This window comes from Myxocyprinus asiaticus, chromosome 47, assembly GCF_019703515.2.
Source record: "Myxocyprinus asiaticus isolate MX2 ecotype Aquarium Trade chromosome 47, UBuf_Myxa_2, whole genome shotgun sequence".
Lineage (NCBI taxonomy): Eukaryota > Metazoa > Chordata > Actinopteri > Cypriniformes > Catostomidae > Myxocyprinus > Myxocyprinus asiaticus.
Genome location: NC_059390.1, coordinates 8,107,533 through 8,135,389, shown reverse-complemented (window position 1 = coordinate 8,135,389; position 27,857 = coordinate 8,107,533). Strand labels below are relative to the sequence as shown.

General features: G+C 37.9%; 1 protein-coding gene across 2 annotated transcripts in view; it reads right to left on the bottom strand.

The window, feature by feature from the left end:
* The window catches only part of LOC127436667 (adiponectin receptor protein 2-like), a 43,205-nt gene extending 15,392 nt beyond the window's left edge, over positions 1-27,813 (bottom strand). The window contains exons 1-3 of one of the 2 annotated variants that reach the window (XM_051690958.1): positions 27,711-27,794; positions 26,765-26,823; positions 11,062-11,347 (exon numbers count right to left, since the gene is read on the bottom strand). In XM_051690958.1, the coding sequence (XP_051546918.1) occupies positions 11,062-11,109 (48 nt within the window). In that variant the 5' untranslated portion in view covers positions 11,110-11,347; positions 26,765-26,823; positions 27,711-27,794. Of the gene's footprint in view, positions 1-11,061; positions 11,348-26,764; positions 26,824-27,710 lie in introns of both variants that reach the window. The other variant, XM_051690959.1, reaches the window with a different exon arrangement.
* Between the last annotated feature and the right edge of the window lie 44 nt (positions 27,814-27,857).

Genomic DNA, 27,857 nt, shown 5'->3' with positions numbered 1-27,857 from the left:
ATATATATATATATATATATATATATATATATATATATATATATATATATATATATATATATATATATATATATATATATACACACACACACACACACACACACACATACACAAACTCAAACACACCCTGAGAAACAATCTCAAACAAGCCTGCAAACATGCAGACACGCACACCTTTGAAAGGCATGTGTGAACATAGTCATACGATCAGTCGCTCACTATCTGCTAGTTCTGCATAATGAAGTAAATGGCACGTCTTCACAGCAGATACATTTGTCATCATGAGAAATGCAGCCACAATAAGAGAGCTTTCAATGAGGCAAACACCATCCCAGATAGGGCTGGGCGATAGGATGGAAGAAATGCACCAGCTTTGCATGGTTATTAGAGGGCAAGAGGAGGAACGTTCTTTTCACACATTCATATAGAATTCAACTATGCAATCACAAGTGTGCATATATCGGCTATTTTACAAAGGTTTTGAATGTGCAATCCAATCAGAATTTAGAGAACCATTTACTATTTAATTAGTTTTGCTGTTTTGTGTCTTGTATTTAACCATTAATTCCATGAATTCTGAAACAGCTGCTTTTGCACTGATGCAACTCTTATGAATTTGTTATGAATAATCTTTGTGTTCATAATGTGGCAAAATCAATATTTTAATAAATAATAAAAGTTGGGATGGTTTGTATGGGTCGGAGTTAAGAAGAGAGGAAATGTAAACACAGAAAAAACAAACTGGTTTAGCCACAAAACAATCATGTGGGTCTTCCACAAAGTTGACAGATGCTCCAATGCAACATTGTATTCCAATGTTCCTGTACTCTTCAGCATGTTTGTCCAAGCTTAACAGCTACAGACGGTCTGATTTTGCTGGCTTTAGCGTGACTCAGATGTAATACCCCTATCCACCTGCTCTGAAGAGAAAATACCAAACACCACTGCCAGCATCTTTAGGAGCTTTGTTTCTGTCGTGTTTTTCCTTCACTGATCAGAACATATGGTCAAAATAAAACACCACTTATGGTCAGGATGTACCGACACCTGCATTTGGAGTAAAACTGTTTATACTAGATGTCAAATATAAAGCAGAGAGAAAGTTCAGGTAGCTTCTAATAGCAAAAGAAAACAAAATGAATGTGGATTTATTTTACACAGAGCAGTTTGCAGCCTTGTTTCATTAAGGGGACTAGATTGCCTGACTTTGAAAGGAGTAAATGCAAAACTTATTTTCTGTCCAATTAGACACACAGGGTCTCGGCAGGAGGTCTGCAGGGCTCTGAAGTCTTGTCTGAGATTAGTTAGCCAACGGCAGGTCATATTGTATTCCAGCCCACGTCTGGATGTCAGATTAGAGACAGATCAACTGGATAATATGAGAGTACTTTACAGAGAACGGCTGAGCCACTCTCAAATGGCCTAGGCCTTGTCATCAAAAATACTACAAAATGATCTAAACGAGAGCTTTATGGATCATTAACATCAAACCCCCACTTTATAGAGCCATTATGATAGTGTCCTAACAAGCTGTGACACACTGAGTATCAGGTAATTTTTTTCTCCTCACTGAAAGCAAAATAACGCATGAAGCGACAAAACCACAGTCAATCTGAACATATTTGATGTTTTATATACACAGCAATATAGAGCAGGATTTTGGACCAATGTGATTTCACTGTGGGTGGGATTACACCATAACGAAAATAACCAAGCAAAACTCTTTGTCGCAAGTTGCAGCTGCATAAAGAAAAATAGAGATTTGTTTGTCTGTTTGTTGTTTAATGCCATTCCAGCTTCAAATGGCAATTTTCAATTTGGCTAAAAACTCAAACTGATTCAGGCTGAACTTTGTTAAAAATCTTTTAAAAACTGTCAGCTGAATAAAACAGTTTCCTCAAGGAGTTAAACCTGGCACAGAAAAACATGGAGATTAACATGGAGGGGAGATTTATGGGGTCTGGTTAGGACATGGTGTGAAGGTTTATCTGAAAGTATGTTCCATCATTATATGACCTCATTAAATGCAAGCAATAATGTGGTGTGATGGTGGACAACTCTGCAACACTGCTTAAATGTCACCAATAAATAAGGCTAATGTTGTGTTAAGTCTATCAAAACATTTAAGCCAAGTACACTGGCACCTCATCACAGAGAACATAAATAACATACCTCATAAGCGCAACACACTCAAAGATGACTTTGAAAGACCTTATGAGACATTTTGAGAGAAGCATGTGTTCAGTAACAAAAAACAGGAACAGAAGTTTGGCAGAGTATCACGAGTTTGGTGGGGATACAGCCCTGCACATTTAAATTCTTTGAATGCTGGGAACATCATGTTGATGGCCTCCAGAATGGCATGCTCACTGCAGGAGGGCCACGTGTCTCAGTCCAATTCAAAGAAGAAGAAAAAAAAAACCTACCTGCCACACACCTACCTGTGCTCTAATATCTCAAAACCAGAAGAACATTGAGATCTTATAATAGGTAACATTTGACAACATTGTGTGCTCGTTCATTTTAACAGCTTACTGTTTATTACTTGCAAAATCTTTTAATCTCCCCACTTTTCTCCACAGTGCTTTCGCCCTTTGTTTTCTTACATGTCTTTCATCTGATAAGCTAACAAGCGATAGTCAGATGGCCTACACGTGGACAGATGGAATTTTATTAGTGCAAATCTCCTTCCTACTGAAAGACAATTCCTTATCATGTAATTCCACATGTCTCAGCATGAACAACATGTCACAGGTCAAGAGTTTGAAGGTCAGTAATGATCCACATGTTTGTTTAAGCACTTCTGGTCTTCTATGGAGAAAAATCTGCCATCCTCTGCCGATAAGATTGTATGTGCACCCTAGGACAGTCAATTGTGTAATAGTGAGGGTTGCCGGAGTCTATTGCCACATGTTTACAGTTCGTTCGACTGAATGGCATTGCTCAACTTACAGTCTGGATCGCAGATTGTTTAAAGCTGAAAAGTACTTCACTAATCTGCTCCTGCAAAACAACATATTTGTCCCTGGTTAAATGAAAGCAGTTTGCAATCCAGTTAAGCAGGTTTGGCCCTCAGTTTCCAATGTGTCTGTTAATGACCATTTCTATCTACCACAAAACTACACAACATCATGGAGTGTGCAAAGAACAACAGGGTCTTGGATTTTGTTTTAATATGTGTTATCACTTTATTGGGCTATACGTTTTCCATATTACCTTTTCAAATCCTAGAAACAGGCCAATCTTATTGTAATAAAGATTATCTGATGACACTATCACATGGTCAGAGTACAAACACATGCATAGCCATGTGTGCATACACACAAATTTATTTAATCTGCTCTTCATTGCAGCCACTGTAACCAGCAGCACTAACAAGACTGAAATCTATACAGGTCCCAAATAGAGACAGAAAGAAGCCCCTATGGGAGCAATCTTTGACTATCAGCCACCCATCAAGGGAGAAACTGTCCCATAGGGCTCATTTTCAGTCTTTTTCTTTGCCAGTGAAAAATATTACTGTTTGTGCAGTTCTGTCCCCCCTTCCCTCCTTACAGGCCCCTCATGTACAAAAGCAAAATGCTGAGAAACCCCAGGCCAATTTAATAGAATTGCTTGATAGTAGGGCTGCACAATTTGGACAAAAATTCATATTGCGATTATTTTGAAAAATATTGCGATTGCGATTTAAACTGTGATATGATAAACAAAAAAACTAGTTCATGATTCCGTCTGACCAAAATTTGGTAATGCTTTGTCCATGTTATACTACCAATAAAATGACTTGTGCTACTCTTTGAGGGTTCACACTTCAGTCCTCTTAAAAAGAACCAAACTCAGACCTTTTCATATTCACACTGTACCTGTACACCGTTTGTCCTTGGTACCTGTTTTTGTCTTTATGATACGGTCTCAGCCCACTATTCATCATCATTATTATTTTTTGAAACCCAGTCAACTTGAATATTATTGTTGTAATATTATGATATTAGAATGATTATTATTATTATACAAAATAACATTTTTGTAATGTACAAGGAATTGCTTTCAGCACGCACACACACAAGCAGCCTGTCTGTCAAACAGAGCACTAATGCAGAAGCGAAGGAAAAGTCAATCATTAATTTTTTCTTCTTCTTCATTTCCATCTCGATCCTCTTTCCCTTTTTGCCTGCTATAAAGATCGACCAAAGGTAGGTTTGCGATCGACGTACTGATCACACCTTAAAATTTATTGCGCTCTGCACACCCAAGCAAAGCAAACAAAACCAAACTCGGAGCACATCTGTTACTCAGAACACGAGATGGAATTGTGAAGTACAGAACCGTTCTGAAAACACTGTAATAATGCACTAACATTATGCATACAGGACAACACATCACACAAACTTTGAAACGAGCAGACTATTTATTTGCTTAATCACAGCCCTTTTGCGGCTTAAAAATTGCGCAAGGTCATATCGCGATTCCCATTTTATTTCGATTAACCATGCAGCCCTACTTGATAGTATTAATTGTGACTTGGTAATGAATCACTTGGGTAATTAATGAATGAATTAGAGGGTGACCGATATATCGGTATTGCCGATTAATCGGCACAGATAATAGATTTCTGGAACTATCGGTTATCAGCAAAAATCCATAATGAATCCGTTGCTTCTGGTGCTGGAGCAGCTGGGAAGGGTCTGCTGTCGTTATGCAGTATACCTCTATACAGCCTCTAGAGGCGAAATAAAAACTATCACTTCACTAATGCCTTGTGGTGTTTGTTTTGACACGTGAGACTACAATCTGCATGGAGCGGAACACTTCAGGTGCCTATTTAAAACATCAACAATAAAAAGGTATGTATACAGTACACTACAGTACACGCTGTCATATCATTACAAAGTAATTAATTTGTTGACTAGATGCTGCATTAGTAGAGAACAGCAGTACGTTTGCCGACAAGGCTGAGAGGACGCCAACATTAAAGCTAACCTAAAGCGGTTAGAACAATGTGACAAAAATACATGCAAGTCCAATCCAAATGTTTAAATGTCATGATTGTTACCATCTATTACCATCTATTTGCATTAGTTTATATCCAGCTAGTCACGTTTATGCATTCGTTAGCCAGCTAAGTTGCATATTTAAAGCTAGTGACGTGAGAAAGCTAATTAATATCTTCATGCAGCCAATAGAAACGTATGAACAAATCAGAAATGCATCTGATTTAAAAAAATTAACATTATCCTCACTGTAATACGATGACTTCAGATCGATCACATTCTTGCACTAAAAAAGGCTAGACACAGCGCAACAAATACAGGTTAACAGAAAGCAGGTGTCTCAATATGCATTTAAAGTTATTTTTAATTAGACACATCATCTAAAAAACAGTGCTCCTGCACAAGACGCTGAATAAACAAAAACAAAGGGAAACAAAGATGTTTGTCTAGCGCGCATTTACATAGAAAAACAAATGGATTGTTGCAAAACCATTCGGTGTGAACAGTCCCTTCCAGTTGGTGGAGGTCTTTGGCCGTTGCGTCTTGCTCTCTTATAACTGTTTCTCAGATTAAGCAATGAGTTGTTTAAATGCATTGTCAGGAAAAATGTTCAACTTGGAAATGTGTGTCTCGAGATCCTCGCGTTCAGTTCCAGACTGCTGTGTTCCGTCTGTTTGAACAGCCCCTGGCCTGGGCTCATAGTCTGAGCCGCTTCACCACCGAGTTCAGCCGAACACCATTGCTATCTGTGAATATTGCTACTTTACATACAACTGTACTGAATAAAAAACAATGTGGTATTTCACGGTTATTATGAAGCTTGAGTCTGGAGTAGTAGGAATCAGTGCAAGTGTAACACCATGTGAACTGTCTATTGAAGCATTTTCCCCCCTCACTTTATTTTTGACTTATCATTTGAGAATATTGGCCAACTAAAGCTTATTTATTTTATGCACGTAAGTAGAAAATGAAATGCTCTTTTTTTAACAGCCAGGACAGGAATGTTCTATGCAATAATATAACGGTGCTGAATGATTTATGCATTTATTGCACCCTCTTGTGGACTAAGGAAACAACATCCATTTAAAAATCAGCTGACTTTAAAATGTGAATATTAGTTCATATATATTAATATATTTAATTAAAAAAAATACAATACATTTTCATGGTTCAGTCAGTATGGTTTATTTTTGTAATAAAGTTCAGCACTATTTTTTTTGAGTGTTATTTTTTCATTCAGTATCAATTTTAAAAACTATCAGTTGATTAATCGGTTATCAGCAGGTACTGCCCAACTTGGTTATCAGTATCTGTAAAATCCACTATCGGTCATCCTCTAGAATGAATAATTGTGGTAGATGCCTTAGTAGCAGTTAAAGGTGCACTCAGTAACTTTTTGCTCGTGTCATCTTGGACTTACAGTGACACCTAGTGGTGTGGATGCAGCATCATTCAAAATCAATAGTTTTCATTTACAGATGCCATTGCAGAAATTCACTATTCACAATCAGCCATGATTAATTTAATCCAAGAGTGAAAGTGTCCAATAAAAAGACAGTTACTGAGATAAAGAGAGTAGTATTCAGCTGGTCATGTGATTCTAATGACCCCCATGAGCTTTTATAAGGTTGCTGATATGACTCTGATATGAGATACTGATATGAGTCCTTGTCTCATGTGAGTGGTCATGATTTTATACAAATGTTTCAAAATTACAACAAATTTCTTTAGGAGTAAAATTATTTTAATAGGGAAAAAATTACTGAGTGCACCTTTAAACATCATAAAGGAAAACATCAAGCAAGACATCCTTTCACTTAATTTTTCCCTCCCTGATCCTATCTATGGTCCTCCCCTTTCCACTATAAACATCACATGTAGAGCACAGTGGAGCCACAGTTTCTTGCTTAAATCAGGAACTGACCCTTATACAGACTAACCTAAATGCTGCAGTTCTGCTTCACGCATGTGACATTGACTCACTCAAACTTTCTAGAGTGCATAGACACAACACTAAAAACAGACCTTCACACAACCTTTGCAAATCCCTTGAGGGTCAAGGAAGCTGGAGTTAATAACCTTCTTTATCCAAAAATATCTCCCTTCCTGAGTCCCAGAGAAATACAGGAATGATCAAGCTTATTACAATCACACTGGTTACTTTGGTAACCGAAACAGCCATAACAAATTCAACTGTTATTGAGGTACTCCACGTTTGGAAATGCTTAAGGAATCCTGAACACATGGGATTTCTAGACATTCAGGCTTTAAAAGGGCTAATTCACCCCAAAATGAAAACTGTAAATTACTCACCCTCATGTTGTTCCAAACTCATATGACAAAAAGGAGCTGTTGGGCACTATGTTAGCCTTACTTACCATTTACTTTTAATCTTTTCCATACAATGAAAGTGAATGATGACGGAGGCTAACATTGTACCCAACATTTCCTTTTGTGTTCCAGAGGTGAAAAAGGCATATGGGTTTGAAACAATGAATATGAGGGTAAGTGACAATTTTTATTTTTGGGGTAACTATCACTTTAAGTGAGATCACTTTAACACACTCCTCGCACTGGTTTTCTCAGAACTTAAGTCAATGAAGTAACACCCTAAATGTGAATGAACTGCGTGTGTCAGGTTAGAAAGAAAAACAGCCACAGAGATGCCTCAATTTAGAAATCACCACAGTACATTTTGACTGCATGGTGAGACAGCGTTCCCAGAATCAGTCAAACAAAGAGTTAATCAATTCACATTTTCCACACTTTGATATGAGATTACATATGACATCATCAGTTAAGAGTGATAAGTAATGGATGATCAACTTTACTTCCTTTCATTTGTAAAAGAAAATTAGTTGATCTAATGATCAGATCAAAATGATTATATAGTTCCTGGTTAAAAATTGGCCATTTGGTGGGGATTCATGTCCAGTTTGTCGCCATAGCACCAAAGCTTGGGGGTTAGAGAGAATAGCAGAGGTATCTTTTATTCTAGAGGTCGACCGATAATGGATTTTGCCGATCCTGGTATCTAAAGAGGTGGAAAAGGCTGATAACCGATTAATCAGCCAATAGTTTTTAAAACTTATTTATAGAATGTTAAAAGGCACAGAGGCTACAAAAGTAAAAAATGAACAAAATCCCAGATGCACTTTGTTGTGCAACCAAAATCCCAATAAGCAGAAAAAAAATTCAGATTTGGTGCATAATGCCGGTCTTTAAACTATACACAAAACAGGACTCTTGTTTGGAAATGACAAATTTGGCTCCATTACATTGCTCTACATTTAAATATTTACCTAATTAAACTTTTTATGGCCTATATTCACCAGATTAAAACTATCGGCAAAAAGCCATTATCAGCACTGATTAATCATTAAACCTGATATATCGGTCTACCTCTAATTTATTCCTGCTTAACATGAAAGCAAGCTTGTTTGGCTGTCATTCTGCGACCATAACTCAGTGAACAGGTGCAATTCCACTAGTGTAACCAGCGTCAGAGCATGCTTTGATATTAAGCAGAAGAGACGTTATGCTCTCCTTAGATGCTTGGCTTAGCAAGCACCACTACATACACACTTAATACCAACATATAACCTATAAAATAAAAATCAAGTATACCGTATATCCTTGAGAGCAATAAGCCATAATTATTTAAATACCAAAAACAATGATCATGGGCTAAACCTTTATAGAAACCATCACTGCACAAAGGTGTGAATGCTACACCTGGTTATGTGAACCTGGTCAATTATGGCACACTCACAGGTGAAGCTTTCCATCTTATTGTTCAGGTACAATGACACGCCTGTGTATCGATAGACACTTGATCTAATTTATCCCTCCCTCATTCATTTAAATCTCATTGATTTTCTGTGGAGAGAAAACAAAGGGAGTGGGCAAAGAGAATCCAAACACTGTATCCAGTCACACAAACTCTACTGCGTCTACCAGAAACAAAATGCAAATAAACACCACAGCCAGTGTCCATTACTGTGTGCTGAGAGCTGTTTAAAGTTTCACCAGCCTTGTTGCCCTGGATCTACCTTAACCTGAAAAGCCAGTAAGGCGTCTGCTACCTTCCAACGGACTGGGATAGTTTTACACCTGCCTCATCTGACCACACCACAGCTTTGGCAGCCAACTGCCACATGGCTCACAATGACTCGCATAAACATTGTTCGAGTCAGGTTACACAATACACAACCACTGAATGTGTGCATGTGTGTGGATGCATGCAAATAACTGATGGCTGAACAGCTTATGCAAGCTCAAAGAAGTCCTCTCAAAACCAGGTAACAGGAGCAACTGTTAGAACTATGTGCATATCAGTGTTACCCTTCCACAGACAGCAACGTTGCTAGGAAATATTCAAAACTAAAAATATAAAAGCAAACAATTTAAATAAGCAATACCACTAAACTAAATGAACAAGAAAAGATCAGCTCAAGCCCAATTGAAAACAGAAATTTCTAATTTAGAACTTTTCTTGTTTAAATCATTGAACCTGTCATGACATTTAGATGTGTTACTGGAACAATGTGGATGGACCATTGTAATAAAACATGCATTATTCATCAGAGCTTTTCTGTCAACTTTGCACATATATCAATCAACATTTGAACCTGTGATTGTCACTGTTTAGAGTGATTAAATAGTCTGTGAGAAAACACCTTTTCGTGGCATATAAGCACCTTCACAAACATGGTGCACATTCCAAAGTATGGGTTTAAGATAGAAAGACAGTCAAGTTGCTAGATACAATAAATATGGACAGGTAGCCTGTTCTTTTTTTATTCCAAGAATTGTATACAACTTATTTCTGATTTGTTATTACAGTACTGTTGAAAACTGAAATTGACATAAAATGACAACAGGCTTTCCGAACATAAGACCTTATTTACGAAACATGAACAGAACAAATTTGCGTAAATCGTTCAAGAATCAATTTTTTCTTAGGCTAAATATTCCCATTTAATTCAAAGGGACAGTTTCCACACAAAAACTGTGTTTTGCAGGTGTTTCATGAATAAGGCACATTGTCTATTCTTTTCCCTAAACGATTCTCAAGGAAATCGTTAAGTGGAATAGTAACTAGAATTGTTAAACTCCTTACAATTCACATTCCTATCTCAGCTACTTTTTGTCCCTGACCATATTCCTTCAAGCCTTGATCTAAGCCTGTCTCATCTGCTCAGCAGAGCCCCATGAGAACCTACTGATCATCTCTGCAGAATTCCCAGCCAGAACGGACTCCACTGAGAGTACAAGACTCAACTGAATCGGTCTTTATTGGACTGCGTTGAGTAATTACAGCTCAAAGAAACAAATAACACACAGGTAGATGATCACTTTGCAGTAGTTCTATATAATAAACCCGCACCACACATTAAATGATGGATCTGTTTAGCTCTAGGGCTATAATAGACTGAGATGCAAATTAGAGTGTGGGCAGTCATTGCACTCAGCATTCATTAATAGCTCATTAGCTTTTATTAACAGTCTATTGAATTTTCAAGTGAGTGCACTTACCTTATTGAGTGAGAATTATTTAAAAGCAGGCACTATAAACTACTTTAGATCCCATAATTATATATACTTTGTGCCCTTTGCAATAAAAAAGGGCATCCTATGGTTTATAAAACGGACAGCTCTGGTTCTAAAACTGATTGGATGAATGAAATGGCTAAACATACCTGTGACCGCACATCAAATGAATTGTTAATTCGACAAGCTGTTATAAACCATTAAAATGTTTAGTTAGGCTAATGAACTATTACTTGTCAGAAGAATTATCTATTGCGATTATTTTTCTTATTTTTTTTCTTCTCATTATTTCACATAATTTCTTTAAAATTCTCCAAGTGAATCTGAAAATTGAAATGGTTAATTATCCTTTTGAACATTCACTAAAAAAAATTCTGTTATTGAAATCTTTTAGTGAATTTTGAGATTGCTTACACTATTAATCTGTTATCAGCCAATGCCTATAATCTTAAAACGGCCAAACATCAGTCTATAGCTAGCACATAGTAACTATGTTACTGTGTGGTGGTGCACTCACCCCGTTCTGTGAGGGGCCGTCTGATCTGTGGTCTGTGCCGGGACTCATGGTGTCCTGGCTGTCTGAGGTGGATGTGTGGGTGGGGTCGGTATTGTTGCTGGAGCAAACTCTGTGTCTCAGGACGAAGGCGGCGCCTTCGTCCTCTCTCACCTCCCCTCCTTCCAGCTTGCTTCCTGTTGCTTCTGTTCTACTTCTTAATGACACTGGACCACACTGGACCGAGTGGGCCCTCGACTCCAAAACTGTCCCCCGAGAATTCACAGCAGAACAAGCCTCACTGCTGAACCTGGAAAAGACACACACAAAGAATGTCAAATATCAAAGAGGTATTGAATAACAGTGGTCTTCAATAGTACATAATGATATTGAAATCAATTACTTGACAGTATAATGATGATTATCTGCTTTAATTATGTTTTAACACAGCATTGTGATCTCTGTAATTAAAACGATGAGCTCACAAGTCGAGATCACTGTAGTTTAGCAACAGGTTTGCAAAACAATCAAAACAAACTTAAAAGACCTAAAAGAGCAGCAACTGAAAATATAAACAGACTCCGTTCCCTCTTTTGTTCTCTCCAAGGGGCTGTTAAGAATGAACACGCTCTTGTGCAAAAAGAAAATCAGGATGCAGTGCAAAGCATAAAACCTGTTTCACAATCTGGTTATTAGTAATGCTGCATATATCTAGATAGGTTGGATTTGTCTTTTATGCACGAACTGAAAAAGCCTTAAGAAAAAAAGAAAAAAAATGTAATACCCTGATCCAGACTGCTAAGATCCACATAGGCACACACAAGTTGTAAGGTTGTGCCAGAGTATATTTACATCACACAAGGTCCCTTGAGCTTCAATGGGTCACATACGGTCCAGTGTCGCTGGACATCATGTGATGCCCAAAGCTTTAGCGTTAGCTTATATGATAAAAGGGAATGCTTTAACAAGGCTAATCAGGATCTCTCAGCAATCTCCTTTATCATTATGACAAAGTGGAGATTAGCCCAGTTATTACACCACATCTGACCGATAACTGAAATCAGCCATCTCCTTCAAATGCTTTGCCCCTCCGAAGAGAGATTATTTTGAGTTGGTATCAGCTGCAAGCCTTGAGTAGTCTGCCAAGTTTTGTAGCAGTGAAAGGCATCACAGCCACAGCTTTGAAACCACCAGCATCCGTCTGCTCAGAGTTTCACTCCTTTTGTAAATGAAAAGTGGGGGCACAGCAGTGTGTTCACAACACAGGAAATCAGATTCAGCTAGAAATTTAAATTGTGTGATGATCCATGTCCAGTTTGGCAAAAAGGTGCAGGTGCCCTCTTTCAAAAGGGTTGCTGGTAGAATTTGGCCCTCATCATCTCAGGTTCAGTACTCTTTGATGTCAAACCAAACAACTGCTTTGGTATAATGTTACACAGTGAGTGTGAACACACTCAAGAGGAAACTGACCCCTCTTGCTCCTTTGGCCTGCTGTGCAGGGTGTGTTGTGCCTGACCAGGAAACCGATACGAACAGGTTGAATGTCCTTATCCATACATTCAGAGGGAGGGGAGGAGCTGACAAGTCATTATCGGCTAATTATCAGCTCATTCATTATGTTCACTATAAACAAATGTCTAATTATGTTCAAAGGCTATTGCACCCTTTGACAAATATGACCAGTGCCATATTCATTGCAAACCTACAGCTGGTGAGCCCTGCTATACACAACACTATTATTGTTCCACTGATGCCGAGGTTGGTATCAGTGAGTGTGTTTACAAAGAATGTAAAAAAATGTAAAAAAGTCACACCCTGCAAATTTTTGCTAATAGCACCACACTGTAGTATGGTACTGAAATTAGCAACAAGATGACATCGTACCATTTAGAATTTTTTGCTATTGCGATATTTCATTAATACCAGTTTACCGCGCAACCCTTGTCTCCATGCACACCAATATGCAGATAGCAAACAAAAAACTGCTTTTTCAAAAAAAAACTGACAACAACAAAAGTGTTTACACAAGACTTGAATTCATTGGGTTATTCTCTGCTTTTGACATCAAAAAACTTAGACAGGAATGCGCACAACACTTAAAAGGAATATTTCAGGTTCAATACAAATTTAGCTCAATCAACAGCATTTGTGGCATAGTGTCCATTACCACAAAGATTATTTTGACTCGTCCCTCCTTTTCTTTAAAAAAAGCAAAAATCGAGGTTCCAGTGAGGCACTTACATTGGGATTTAAACTTAAAATGGGGCCCATTTTTGGAGGGTTTAAAGGCAGAAATGTGAAGCTTACATTAGCCTTATTCTTCTATTAAAGAATACAAAAATAAAGCTGTTTTTGAGCTGTAAAGTTGTTTAAAACTGTAAAGTGCTTTACATTGTCATGAACTACACATTGTCTTATTAAAGGGATAGTTCACCCAAAAATGAAAATTCTCTTATTATTTACTCACCCTCATGAGCTCCCAAATGTGTATGACTTTCTTTCTTCACCATAACATTATTTGAAGAAAAATAGAAAAATATCTCAGCTCAGTAGGTCCTTAATGCAAGCGAATGGAGATTTCTCTTTTGAAGGTCCAAAAATCAGAGACAGTCTGCATAAACGTCATCCATACGACTCAAGCTGATAAATTACTGTCTTCTAAAGCAATACGATCACTTTTGGTGTGAAACAAATATCAATATTTAAGTACTTTTTAACGATAATCCAAAGCTTCATGAGAGGGTGGAGTCCAAATGTTCTCTAGTGTGACATTCGCATTGCCATGGATACTGAGGTAATCTCACATTCTCCTCTCGGTTGAGACATCCAGGATAAGCACACAAACGCACCATTGTGAGTAAAGAAACAGATAATAACAGATCTAAACCAAAATCAACCACGCTACCGTACAGCGTTCCTCCTCCTCACTTGTAAACAGCGCTGCTCTTTCGGCTGTCACAGGTGCATCAGTTCTTGCGTGTTTCAAATGCCATTGTGATTACGTCACACGTGCATACCGCTGCCAATCGGAAGCATGATTTAGAGTAAAAAAAAAAAAAAAAAAAGTACTTAAATATTTTCTTTTGAAGCGGCTGTGTCGCTTTAGAAGACATTAATTTAACAGCTGGTGTCATATGGATGACGTTTATGCTTACTGTCTGTGATTTTTGGACCTTCAAAAAAGAAATCTCCATTCACTTGCATTTTAAGGACCTACTGAGCTGAGATATTTTTCTATTTTTCTTCAAATAATGTTCTGGTGAAGAAAGAAAGTCATACACACGAGGGTGAGTAAATAATCAGAGAATTTTCAATTTTGGGTAAACTATCCCTTTAAGCATATTTGGTGCAAGAATGTGGATGTAAACATGCTCAATGTGACAAAATCAAAGTGGCAAAAATGTATCTAGCAGCACCCTTAAATATCTCCGAGCAGAAACCTTAAACATTCTTGTACAGATATAGGGAACAATAATCCATTCATGAGCAAAACACACATTAAAAGAAGATTTCTATTGTGTGGCAAAGGCTTGATTTTTATTTCTTTTTTTGTTCCTGTAGAAAAGATTTGACAATCAATTGAGACCACAGTGAGCAAAAAAGTTTCCCAGGGAGAACATCGAATGGAGAAAAGAGAACTGGCATTCGACAGCCAACCAAACAGCTGACCACCTGTCAGCTGGTTTTTCTGTGTTTTTAGCTTTAAACTGACGCAGCTAGAGAGTTTGTCAGCAATTTCATAACTGCAGAAACCAGTTTCAATCCCAATTCTACTTTGGCACTGCCAAAGTGCACCTGAGAGAAAGCATCACTAGTCTGTGACACTAGACAACATCTCTCTCTACAATACAATAGTCCACCTATTAGCTGTGTGCCTTCTCCAAAACCTAATCAGGCAGGGCTTCATCCTCTGTGACTGATCTGGCTCTCAGAAAGCTCTGTTGCGGTGGGAAGGAAGCACTTTATGAGGCCAATAGAAAGGTGCCTAGGGAGGAGCAGTAATCAGAGCAAGTCAGACTGAAATTACACTTAAGTAGTACATTGAAGCGTTCGTATGAAGTGGTCTCCCTGCTCACGGAACAAAGACCACTTGACCCTCATTGTACCTCGCAGCATCAGCCGCCGTTCAAGAGGAAAGTGTGGGGAAGGAGGAAATGAGACAGTGCACTGTAATTTGCAAAGAGGAGAGAACGATTTGATGGAAACATGCGCAGGCACACAGGCTACAACACTCAAACACAGATGGACAAGCACATAGCTTACAAGCCAATCCTGATGCTTGCGATTGATTCTTCTCCATCACGTGTGCTAACTTGGATGACTGACAAAACTGGACTGAGAAATGCTTACATTACACCTGACATATGAAAAGCTACACTGGATCCACCTCTCAGTTTACAGAAGGTCACGTATAAGCAAATTCAAAGCAGAAGTGTGATTCATGTAATTATAGCATATAGCTTTTAATTTCTGGCTGCAGCTGAACCTCAGGAACACCACACTCCAAAAAAATATTTCATCTTTAACAAAAATAAAAAAAAACTTATATTCAAGTTTGATTAATTAAGAGACAATTCAATTTGCTGGAATTTTGTATTGAAATTGAAATGCGTAAATCTTAAAAATAGGTTAAAATATTTAAAATAAAAGAGTGTACAATGTTTTGCCAATGCAGTAAATGACGCAGATGATGACATGCATGATGTGACATTCTGTGTAGGGAAAGTTTCAGAGAATTGCATTTATGTTAAAAATATTTAACAACTGTCAATTTCACAACAATCAATTCTTGTAACTAGACCAATTTAAAGGTGCCATATGTAAGGGTGTGTTCACACTTGTAGTTCGGTTCTCTTGGTCCGGATCAAAAAAGAAAATGATACATTTAGTCCTGGTTTGCTTAGCATTCACACTGGCATTTTTAACACCGAACCTAACGATACAACACAAAAGTCAACAGGAAAAAGTCACAACCTGATTGGACAGCTTTTAGGACGTATATTTTGCGACGGAACTTGCCGAACATCCAAAACAATGCTGGCTGCTGGGCTAAATGCACTCGTTAGATTTATATATGGTGGTATTTTTACCAGCTGAGAACAAACGAAGAGCTAATAAAACGTGTAAAGGAGTCAAAACAGCGCCAGGAATTCCTCCGTTGCACACACAAACGAAGATATGCAGCAAGGACAGCTGACGGCGGTTCTGTCGCCTGTACCGAACTGTAATGGGCAACATAGCTCCTATGATGAGAAGAACCAGGTATGCTTGAGATCAGTATTAGGCAAATTACTTCCTGTTTTTGGTCCGTTTAGATGTCTTTGGTCCATGTTGCGTTCATATATCAATCGAACCACACCAGAGTTCGTTTGGAAGCGGACCGAGACCCATTATTCAGGCGGTCTCGGTAAGCTTGTTTGGTGCGCACCAAGGTTCGGATGGCAGTGTTAACAGAGCAATCGCACCAGAGCTCGTTTTAATCAAACCAAACCTGCCAAGTGTGAACACACCCTAAGATTCAGAAACCCTTGTTATTAATGACACCTGTGGCCGTTAAGTGATCTGCAGCCAGCTACCTGTTGCTCGTGCACACACTCCATAGGAACACGAGTGAGCAAGCATCGACCAAAACAATGACGTAACGTACAAAGAGACTGCACGTGATTCATTGGCATCATGCTGACAGATGACGTAGCATAATTTAAACTACACAGTTATGATTGTTTTACTACAAACTTTGAGACTAAACTAAAACTACTTATCAACTGACATAGCATACTGATACACACATACAGCTACATACTACCGAACTATACCAGACAGTTTACTGTTGCACTGCACTGTTATGTTACACTATTGTATGTTCTGTATGTCATATGTTGTACTGCGAATAAGAAACCAGCGTATTTGCTTAAATTTATCCTGTATACCTGACTTTTAGTATAAAGAAGATCACTGAAATTATTTGAATGTTACAAAGCAAGGTAGCTTGCAATTCATCAGCATTAGCAGGTAAAAATTACACCGATCAATCCTTATGGCACTATATTTCACATGCTTTACAGTTATGTAAGCTTACCTGTCCAATAAGAAGAACACCAATTCAGGGTCGATTTTGATCCCCAAAAACGAACGAAGGTCCCTCCAGGAATCAAATGCCCTACCGATGTTCACTCTAGTTTTCGCTCGACCACGATCACGTTCCCACTTAGCCAGACGGGAATCAGTAGATAAAGGTTTTTTTGTCTTACTCAGAGTTTGTGTAGGAATCGGTGTTGTGCTGGGAGCCGGCCGTTTGCTGGATTCCATCTCTAAGATAACGTTACCTAGTGTTGCAGTTTGTTGTCGCTGTTGAATAGCGGAAGAGAAGCACTGAGGCAAGGTTCTTGGGAGCGCGCATAAACATCACATCCTTTGGATTTTCCCGGCAAAAGCGACCCGCTCCCTTTGCATGAAAATCAGTCTACAGGCTTTAATAGGCAACCTAGGAAGCCCAGGAAGGGCTCATTTTATAAGTTGTGTTACAAGCCGTTCACACAGTGGCAAAAAAAAGGCGAATATTACATGAAAATTGTTACATATTGCACCTTTAATAGTACACTGTTTCTTCTGAAAATCCATTTGGCGCCAAATATATTTCTATCTATTCACTGACTCTTCGATGCATTTTCAAGGCTTTTGTGACTACAAGGTTATAGAGATTGCACTCACAAAATAAACTTTCTAGCCAAAGTTTTGTACATTTAATAACTTAATAAACTCCATAATACTTGGCCTAGTAATATTTAATAAAAGGAAAAAAATTTTACTTAAATTTGATTATAAATGAATAAAAATAGAATAAATAATAATAATAAATTAGAAAGTTAACATAAAAAATATTTATTTAAATTAATATATTTAAATTAAATTTTGATTGCATTTCATTTAAATTTTCATGTATAAATAGTTTTTATAAATGATAAATGTAATGCATATAAAGGTTTGAGAATGATAAATATATATATATATATTATATACACACACACATATATATACACATATATATACATATACACACACACACACACACACACACACACACACACACACACACACACACACACACTTCACCATAGAACTTTCCATGACTTAGGGTTAAAACATTTCTAGGCCTAGAAAACACAATTTTAAATTTCCCTGATAAATCCAGGTTTTACATGGCTCTGGAAACCCTGTTTTTGCCTTAAAATGAGAGAGAGAGAGAGAGAGAGAGAGAAAACAAGCACATCTTTGAGATGTTATTAGTTTTGTGTTCTGCAACGCCCTGCAGCAATATTCTCCTCAAGTTCTGACCTCACTGGTGAAAACTTGACAACGTTCTCATGAATGCACAACTACATGGCCACTAGTGGTGGGCGATATGATATGACCAAAATTATTATTATATATATATAAAAATATATAGTATTAAAAATATATAGTATTAAAAATATATAGTATTATATATATATATATATATATATAAAATAATATAGTAGCATTAGTAGTAGTAATATAATATTTTTATTATTATAAACTTTCCTCAAGAAACTCTTCTGAAAGCAATGCAACAAACAAAATAATACATAAGTAAAAATATCCAAATAGACACTTCATAAGGCTCTTAATGATTTAAGTTCTCTCTATAGAGCAGAGGTGCTCATTACGCTCATTGATCGCGATCGACTGGTTAGCCACTGGCAAGACAACCACAGGTCGATCTCGTCAACAGGTCAAATGGTAAAGGGAGTAGATATAGACACTACTCAAATAACATTATTAAAGATCACTTTTTATTTCCTAATTTCGGCTCCCACACGGGTGGATTTTCAAAACGTAGGATGGTAGGAGAAGACACATTCATATTTATGATGAAAGTGCTACCTGATTGGCTCTTGGCTGGATAACTTTAGTAGCCTTAAAATAAAATATGAATGTATTATAATACAGTGAAGACCTGTAATCCATAAGAATGTAAGAATGTTTACTTGATGCGGCTGTTAGAAATTTTAAGCACTGTTTTCTTAATTTGTTTCTTTGTCCTTATTTTATTACTGACTATTTTCTTGTCATGAAAAATTACTTGAAATCTTGAAATAATGTTAACCTATTTAACAAATTTGTCAGTATTAGTTGCTGCATTGAGAATCATCGATCGAGTAGCTCCAACTACTGAAATGTTGGTATTGTAACAACACTGCCTACAATGTACATTTAAATGGTGCATGGTAAATCTTACTGTAATAGCATTATGAAAAAGTAGATCTCATGCCATAAAAGTGTGAGCACCCCTGATATAGAGAATATATGAATATCTGAAGGCAAAAATGGCCAACTTGTTTCGTTATATCTAGCATCATTCAAACTGAATTTTAGTAAGGGTGATGATGATGCATAGCTTAAAAACCCACAATTGTACTGACAGAAACCGGATTGAGAAGCAGGGGTGATCCTGCTATATGCTCTTCTGTCTCTGCAGCACAAATAATGGGAAGCCTGTTGGACTTGCATCCACTTGAGTGCTCCACAGATAGCGTGCAGCACGTGAAACACAGCTGCGCATGTCAGATGAAAAGCATATTTAGAATGCGAGATATGTGCTTCGCTTGGGTGGCTGCCGAATTGTCAGAGCCTGAAAAACCTTTTCAGTTCTCTCAATCTCATGTGAAGCCATGACAACTGATGGATATGTACTAGGGGTGTAACGGTTCTCAGTAAAGAACCGAACCGTACGGTTCGCCACCCACGGTTCGTAAGCATTGGCATCGTGGTCGGTTCACCTCAAGTTTAATGATGTATCTACAGCAAAAGGTTTGAAGAAGAAACCAAAGTGTCAAACAGACAGGCACAGTTACAACCTCCGTTAATGCACCTGTATGCTCCCCCTGTGTTTCACATGGGTCAACTTGATGACATCACAGTTCTGCACATGTTGTGTGTAGTTGAAAATGGCAAGCAGAGAAAATGAGCCATTTATAGAGAAGCACCCTGCGTTTCTCCTATCTGGGAACATTTTCTTTTTGCAGACAGTTACAATAGCGATGGTCAAAATTCTTTTACAAAACAGGAACTGTTTGCAGACATCGTTCAGAGTGAGTGCCGTATACTGGTAATGTGTGTCAATAATGCGTGCAAGGGTTTAAAACGTGCATGAGAGTTCTTCCGGTTACCTCGCGCGGCTGTATCTATCGCGAGCGTCAAAAATGCACTTTGATTAATGTCATTAAAATGCCGTTAAAGCAATAGATTGACACTTGATTAATCATTTACGTTGACATCACCCAGGTAAAGAGTCACAGGTGAGCCGAAACTACACACTCCCTTCAATTTTTAAGCAGACACTCAGTGCTAATTTTGACAGACATGAAACAATAACTAAAGTGTTTGGGGTGTTCATGTATGACATCACATATGATGAAAATACTCAAGCAGCATCATCACAACATCCCATTTCATATCCATTTTAATAGCAAGGTTATTCCTTGTAGTGATGTGCAGCTTCCAAATACTGAATATATGATGAGATGAGTTGAAGTAGGGCTGCAAGATTACAGCAAAAATAATAAATGTTGATTATTGCGCTTGATACTGTAATCGCGATTATTAATGTCGATTAAAATATTAAATTACCATGACAAAGTAAGCAACCGTGCGGTTCTTCAGAGCAGCAGATTTCAATGGTGGATATGAGCTGCGCTCCAGTTTCTTTTAAGCATCTTTTAAGCATTAAATATTGTAATAATGTTTGTTAATGTTAGGCCAAATAAAAATTATTTTAAATGGATATGGTATAGAATAAATTAAATTATTGCTAAATTACTGCTTAAATTATTAGTCCACGTATAGTAAATAATATGACATATTCAATATTCAAACTAATTAACAGCGTTCAGTAAGCCCTTTGGTGGCAAGACAGGGGACCATTGATCCCATTAGATCTTTAACAGTGATTGTGTTCATGTAAGATCATCGTTAGATAATTTTTGGCCTCAGTGGTTGCACTTTGGAAATTAAAAACAGTAATTTACGATTGTAGTTTGTGCGATTCTTGAAAATGTTAAATCTACTAATTAGGGATGCACCAATAACACTTTTTCTCTTCCGATCCGATTCCGATATTGGAAATCTCAGTATCGGCCCATACCGATCCCGATCCAATACCAGTGTTGTTGTTTTTTGCATAATCAGTTTAGAAAATCTTTACATTATTGTGTGGAACTAATTGGAAGTACTCTTTAATATGTAAAGAAACACAAACCTCTAGTAGTTTAATTCGCTTCTTATTCAAATTCTGGTAAAATGCACCTCCGGTGCCGTTCTAAACTACTGAGCATCTACATCTGAGATGTTGTTCGTGAGTAGCGCTCAAATGTTGCGCACCGCTGTGAAGGCTAAAAATAGCCGCGGGTGTGTGTGTAAACAGAGCAGCGCCATTCACTAATGCGCTGGAGCTGCATATACTATATATTTACTTATAAAACACAGCCTTTTGTGATTCACAGAGCTATCGCACGTCTTCAAGTGGCTTTGAATAAAATGCACGAGTTGTATGAACTACTTTAATTGAGTTTTAATGGTTCTTTTATGTCATTTTTTTTTAGCTTGACAGTAACGAACATCACTAACACACAGTATCGGATTTGGATCGGGCTCGTCGGACTGATACCCGATCCGTCTAAAAACGTCAGTATCGGAGCCGATACCGATCCAGGTATCGGATCGGTGCATCTCTACTACTAATACCAGCTGTGTGGCAAATGGATCTTAGAGCAGACGCGATAACGATGACGGTGATTCCTAAAATATGCTATTCATGCCATATTCTTTATGTTGGCTACACCTACAAAACAAACTTAGAACAGTTAAGCTGAATTACTTCACATTGGCCTACTTATTAACAAACTGTTATTACCTTTTTTTTTTTTTTTTTTATTGCCCACAGAAATCGAGCAACGCGACAAACTCCCATTACAATGACTGCTGTCACTCACCGCAGGTTTACACTGTTTGAGACCTGCATTTCGACGCAAGCTCAGTGATGCTCCGCACAAATTTCTGCACTCTCGCCAAAGCTCTCATTAAAAACAAAGCTGTCTAATCAGCATAATAAATCAATTATTTACACCGTGTCTATGTCTTGATTAGAACGGAAGCATTTTAGTTGTCATGTTGCTCATTTGCAGTGCATTTAACATCTACGTTCAAAGCGAGCGGTGCAATATGCAGTGAATCCAAAATAATTCCAAAGTGCTTTTCGCTCTTGTTCTACAGCTTCTTCTCAAGTGTCAGGTGATGTTTCTTCAGTATTAATTTTCATGTGCCACCGCGAACAGATGTAGAACATAAAGCAAGCACTTGGGCATTCACATGGTTTAAAACTTGCGCATTAGGATCAGTTGTCATTACTGATAGGACGGAGGACTAATTTAAGTGGCTCTGATTGGCCATTGCCATTTCATTGCTCAACGGACATGTTAGTGATTGGTTAGAATACTCAACCACTGCAAAAACACGTTGTAAACAAACTATTGACGCAACAGGAGCGGACTTAAATTAAATGCTGTAATTTCTTCACAATATCCCCCTTATCTTCTCATTCACAGGGATTTGAGGAACCAGCAGCCACTCCGCCTTCCTCCTCCATTTCTTTGACAGAATGTGTACCGCATTTGTGTAAAGTGAAAAGAATACTCTGCACATTTCTTTCCATGTGGTGCACATTTCTTTCCATGTGGTGCACATTTTTTGTAACCGTGATAGAGACGATAATCCAAAATGTAGACCTGATGTCAAATTTCTACCGGATTATCGTGTCTACCGGTATATCGGCCACCCCTAACGACCACAATGTGTGATTTTCCAGAGGATTTTACATGAAAGGAAAAATGACTAATAAAACAAGTGATAAAATGGAGAAACTCAAATAAAAGCAGTTGTTGGAGCTAGTAATTGGTTGTGTGGGCTACGTGACCAACGAAGAGAGCTATCAAAGGGGTTAGAGGTGCCTTTGTGTGCCATTTGTTGGTCATGAGACCAGGACTGACCACCAGCGCTGCACTGATCTTCTGTCAGAGAGGAAGAGGCTCTTTGGGAAAGGGTTACAAAGAGGAATCCAACTGCTAACCCATATAGAAGAACATGAGCTAGACATTCATTACAGCATTCACAATAAATAAACCATGTCCTCAGCCACTCTGATGGTCTATCAGACCAAAATAAACACATACGCACTTCCACATCCATTTTATTATTTGATATTGAATAATAAAAATAAGTCACAAGGCAAAGGTTAACTTGTCCTTCACACCCCATTGTGTGCCATGGACATCCCAGTTTGTCAAATGCTCCACTTGCTTTGATTAAACCCGTGTGGCCAAGGTCAAACTGAGCACTTTGCCTAAACCACAAATTTATCATAGTTCTTTAGAAACTGCTGGTGTCAGAATGAATAGACTATGGCAAAATGCCATGGATTACTGAGCAGCTTTCCAGTACATCATCTACACAAACAGGATGAGCCAATAGTAGTTGGTCGCATTGCCAACGTCATCCCACCTTGCTCAGATTATGGGACATGAGGAATGACATGCTGTTGTGCTGCACAGTACATCCTATTTTAGTTTTGAACCAAGTTTGCTCTCATTCCTACAACAACCAGAGAGAGAAACAAATTGACAAAGAATCTACAAACTGCCTGCATTTGATCAATGGTACACAGTCAACCAAGCTTTTCAGGAGTTGAGTAGTAATCTTGTCATTTGCAAGATGTTTGCTTCGCCACTCCATTATAAGGTGCCTTCCCCCACTGCAGCTTAAAAGCAGTGGTCCAAAACTACTGCTGACATGGTAGCACAGATCGGTATGGTTCTACACTCCCTTGACTGTGTGAAATCACTTTAATTGTGCACATTTCTGGCTACATCTTCACCTCATCTGTCTAGACAGAGCCTCTTCTATTTCAAAACACCAGCACCGGAAACAAACAGGCTGATTTCCAGTGAAACTAGGCTACCTCATTTCTGTTTAAATCTCATTCTACTTGTCATTTAAAGTCAACATGAAACAGCAATAATAATTGTTATCTTTACATTATTGTGTGGAAAGAATTAGGTGTACTCTTTTATATGTAAAGAAACACAAACCTCTAACTACACATTATTTCAATATAAACATATAGCCTATTAAGAAAAACTTTGTTAACTAGTATATTGGATAATTTAGCAGCAAAATTAACAGTAATTCCAGTATAAGTCTTCAGTAGAAATGTATCTGGACATTAAAGGATTCAGATATCTTTTTTGTTCAATTTAGTTTTAAGATATCAGCTCACTTTTCATTCACACAGTTATTTTTTAGAACCCATTCAACTTAAATATTGCTATCAACTGAAATTATATAATAATAATATATTATTATTATTATTGACTTTTAGAATTTTAAAATACAACATTAATATATTTCAGTCGTGCATCTTTAACCTGAAAACCATCAGGCTTTTATTTTGACGATCTGAACACTCCAGGACGTCTTTGGCTGTGTCTCGTTTGGAAGGCTGCGTGCTTGGTAGGACACGTCCTTTGAAGGCTGCAGTATACCGAGTGTCCTCCTTTAAACAAGCCTTGTTTAAACGAGACGGCCTTCGTAGGACAAACAGAAACGGAAAGTAACATGGTTGCTATGACAGCACGCCACTCTTTAACAAGCGCGAGCCCTTTGAGTGAGAAGGGAACAAAGTCCCTCTTGAAGGGAATGTATGAGGTACATTTTAGGAGATTTATAAGGATGTAAAGAGAAAAGAAATAGACTTTACAGGTGTACTTTTAGTCTAATACTTTATTTTAATTATATATTAATATTATTATACATAATATATGCTCTGCACCCATCTACTGAGGTACTTCAACTTGGGAATTAACATTTCATGCGTTTGAACATCATATTTACGGGCAAATTGGTGTCACTGGCATCAAAGAATTGTGGGTTGTGAGTGCCCACGAAGGATATACCTCATGCATCCTCCAAATTCCCATGAAAGAAGGTCGCATTCAAAGGCTGCATTCGTAGGGTCCTACTTGCTTTTCTGAAACGAGACAGCCTCGATGACGTATGTGGCCGACAAATGCAACCTCCGGAGGACACAGCCTTCCAAACAAGACACAGCCTTTATGTCTGTATGTAGGCTTCACAGTGGTTTAATTCGCATCTTATTCAAATTCTGGTAAAATGCTCCTCAGGTGCCATTCTAAATGCATATTATAAGTGAACCAAACTATTGAGCATCTACATCTGAGATGATGTTTGTGAGTAATACTCACATATGAAAATAGCCGCAACTACTTCACCAGCCTCTGCATGCATATATTTGTGTCAACAGAGCAGCGCCATTAACTAACGCACTGCGTATTTACTTATTAGACAGCCTTTCGCGATTCACAGAGCTATCGTATGTCTTCAGGTGGCTTTGAATAAAATGCAAAAGTCTTATGGACTACTTTAATGGTGCTTTTATGGTTATTTACTCAGTTTTGGAGCTTGACAGTAACGAACATGACTAACACACAGTATCGGATTTGGATCGGGCTCGTCGGACCGATACCCGATCCGTCTAAAAATGTCAGTATTATAGCCGATATCGATCCAGGTAACGGATCGGTGCATTTCTAAACGCAACCCTCTACAATGTAAGTAAATCACTCACATATGCGACCAAAAATGTCAATAGCAAATGGCTGATACACTTTTAGACTTCACTCACCAGTGATTGAGTAGCATAGGGGCGAAGAGTAAAAGTTTGGTTTGACTCGTTCTGTGTTCAACAAATAAATGTAAATATTTGTAAATAGTACTAATTATGTGTGGAAACAAATATATATATATGCAATTTCAAGAAATCATATTTATTAATAGAAAACATGCATTTTTCAACCCAAAATGAAAAACTAGTTATGATTAAAAAAATTTTTTTAAAAATGGTAGAATTCATATTTTTATATTGTACCTAGTTAGAAGGTCTCCTGTATATAATTAACAGCTTTAGCAGAGAAAGAACTACTTATATATGTAAGCAAAATGGACATTGTAATTGAAAAAAGTATACCCAAAAGAATGAAAATCAAATCAAAATTGGATTGAAAACTTGTGTATCAGAATCGAATTGGGAAATCTATATCAATACCTAGCCCTACTCTACATGACAGGTGGTTGGAGGGGACGGGTGAAAAATAAGAGGTATAAAAGTCATTACATTTTGATGAAAGATTACGAAGACTAATGTTTTTTCTTTGGAATAATGTGCACCAAAGACTAGTTCACAAAGAATGTAAATATTGTCAATATTGATTTCATATTTACTTTACTGCTAAAGAGAGATTATCTGCTCTGACTGCTTATGAGAAGCAAGGACTTGCTTGAAGTTCATTTGAAATGGCAAGTGTTTGGTCTAAGACGCTTACCTGGTGGCAGCCAGCTTTGACAAGCTCTATTTATAGCAAATGGGGAGACACTGTTTAAGGGCCCCAACAACAAGCGAAAAAAACCAACGCACTTTTTATGGTAGGAAATAGTCACACCACAGTGTTTAGCCTCAAGTTCAGCTATGTGCAGTCATTAAGAGCTGGATGCATGACCTCGATACCAGTTATGTGGAATAACTAGAAGTACTACACTGGCTTTGGGCAGAACTCCAGTCCAATGACACCCAACTTACTTAAAGATGACAAGTTGTCTTCGAACACAAAAAGTGGGACACAGTGACTCTTCTTATAACTATAAAAACAGAGACAGACAGATGTACTTCAAGTAAAAGATCATGCTGCACTCTGGTTGAGACCAGCATTTGACTATGCAGACAAGTAAATCTGAAACAACTAAAAAGAGAAATTCTCCTTCTAAAGATGTCAAAAAACTCAGAATAGCCCTGTGTATACATGAGGGGCATTTTAACTGTCATACAGAGAAAGTAGGTCAAAAATGCATGCGATTATGACGATAAGTCTATAAGACCAACACAGAGCTGTCAAACACTTTCACACTTCATCGCTTAACACAGATATCAGTTGGCAGTTTCAGAAAATTGAAAACATTTCCATTAATGCCAATCACCATTTAACCTCTATTAGTTCAATTCTTGCATGCAGTTAAATGACGTTGGTTTGTTTACAACCCAACCAGACTGCATATTCTAGTATCATCTCTATTTTTATATTTTAATATGTAAAACTGGATTAATGATTAGAGAAACCTGGGGGGAAATGCATGTCAACAGGGTGAAAACAATAGACAAAAGCCCCCATCAGTGGTCACACTCGACTCTGACAAAAACAAGTCTTAAAGTGAATAATACACAGGCTTTACAAACTAAACTCGTCTCTTTTCACGTCTAAGTAGGACTTAAGGGCCTTTAAATGCTTTCAGACACATCCCCCAGAAAATCCAGGTGTTTTAAATCATTTAAAATCTCATTCACGTCAAGAAAGAGTTGGAAACAACAGCAGAATCGTTTCACAGTGAGGTTAGCGACAGCGCTAGTCCTCTAGCAATACTGACACAAACAACTTAATTAGCAACGAAATTAGCAGAGTTTATCGTCAGTAACGCTTTAAAACACAACCTAATGACCTCGTGTAAGTGTCCGGTGGTGGGTTTTTGGTTACCTGTACGAATAAGCGGCAAGTGGTTGCCCTTCAAAAGTTTGTTTTTGTCGGAGTGATGTTTGCGATCCAGCGGACTGACTTGACTGACTCGAGCTGGCTGGATTTTGTGGATATCGTTGCGTTTCTTTGTGACGCCCCACGCGTGAG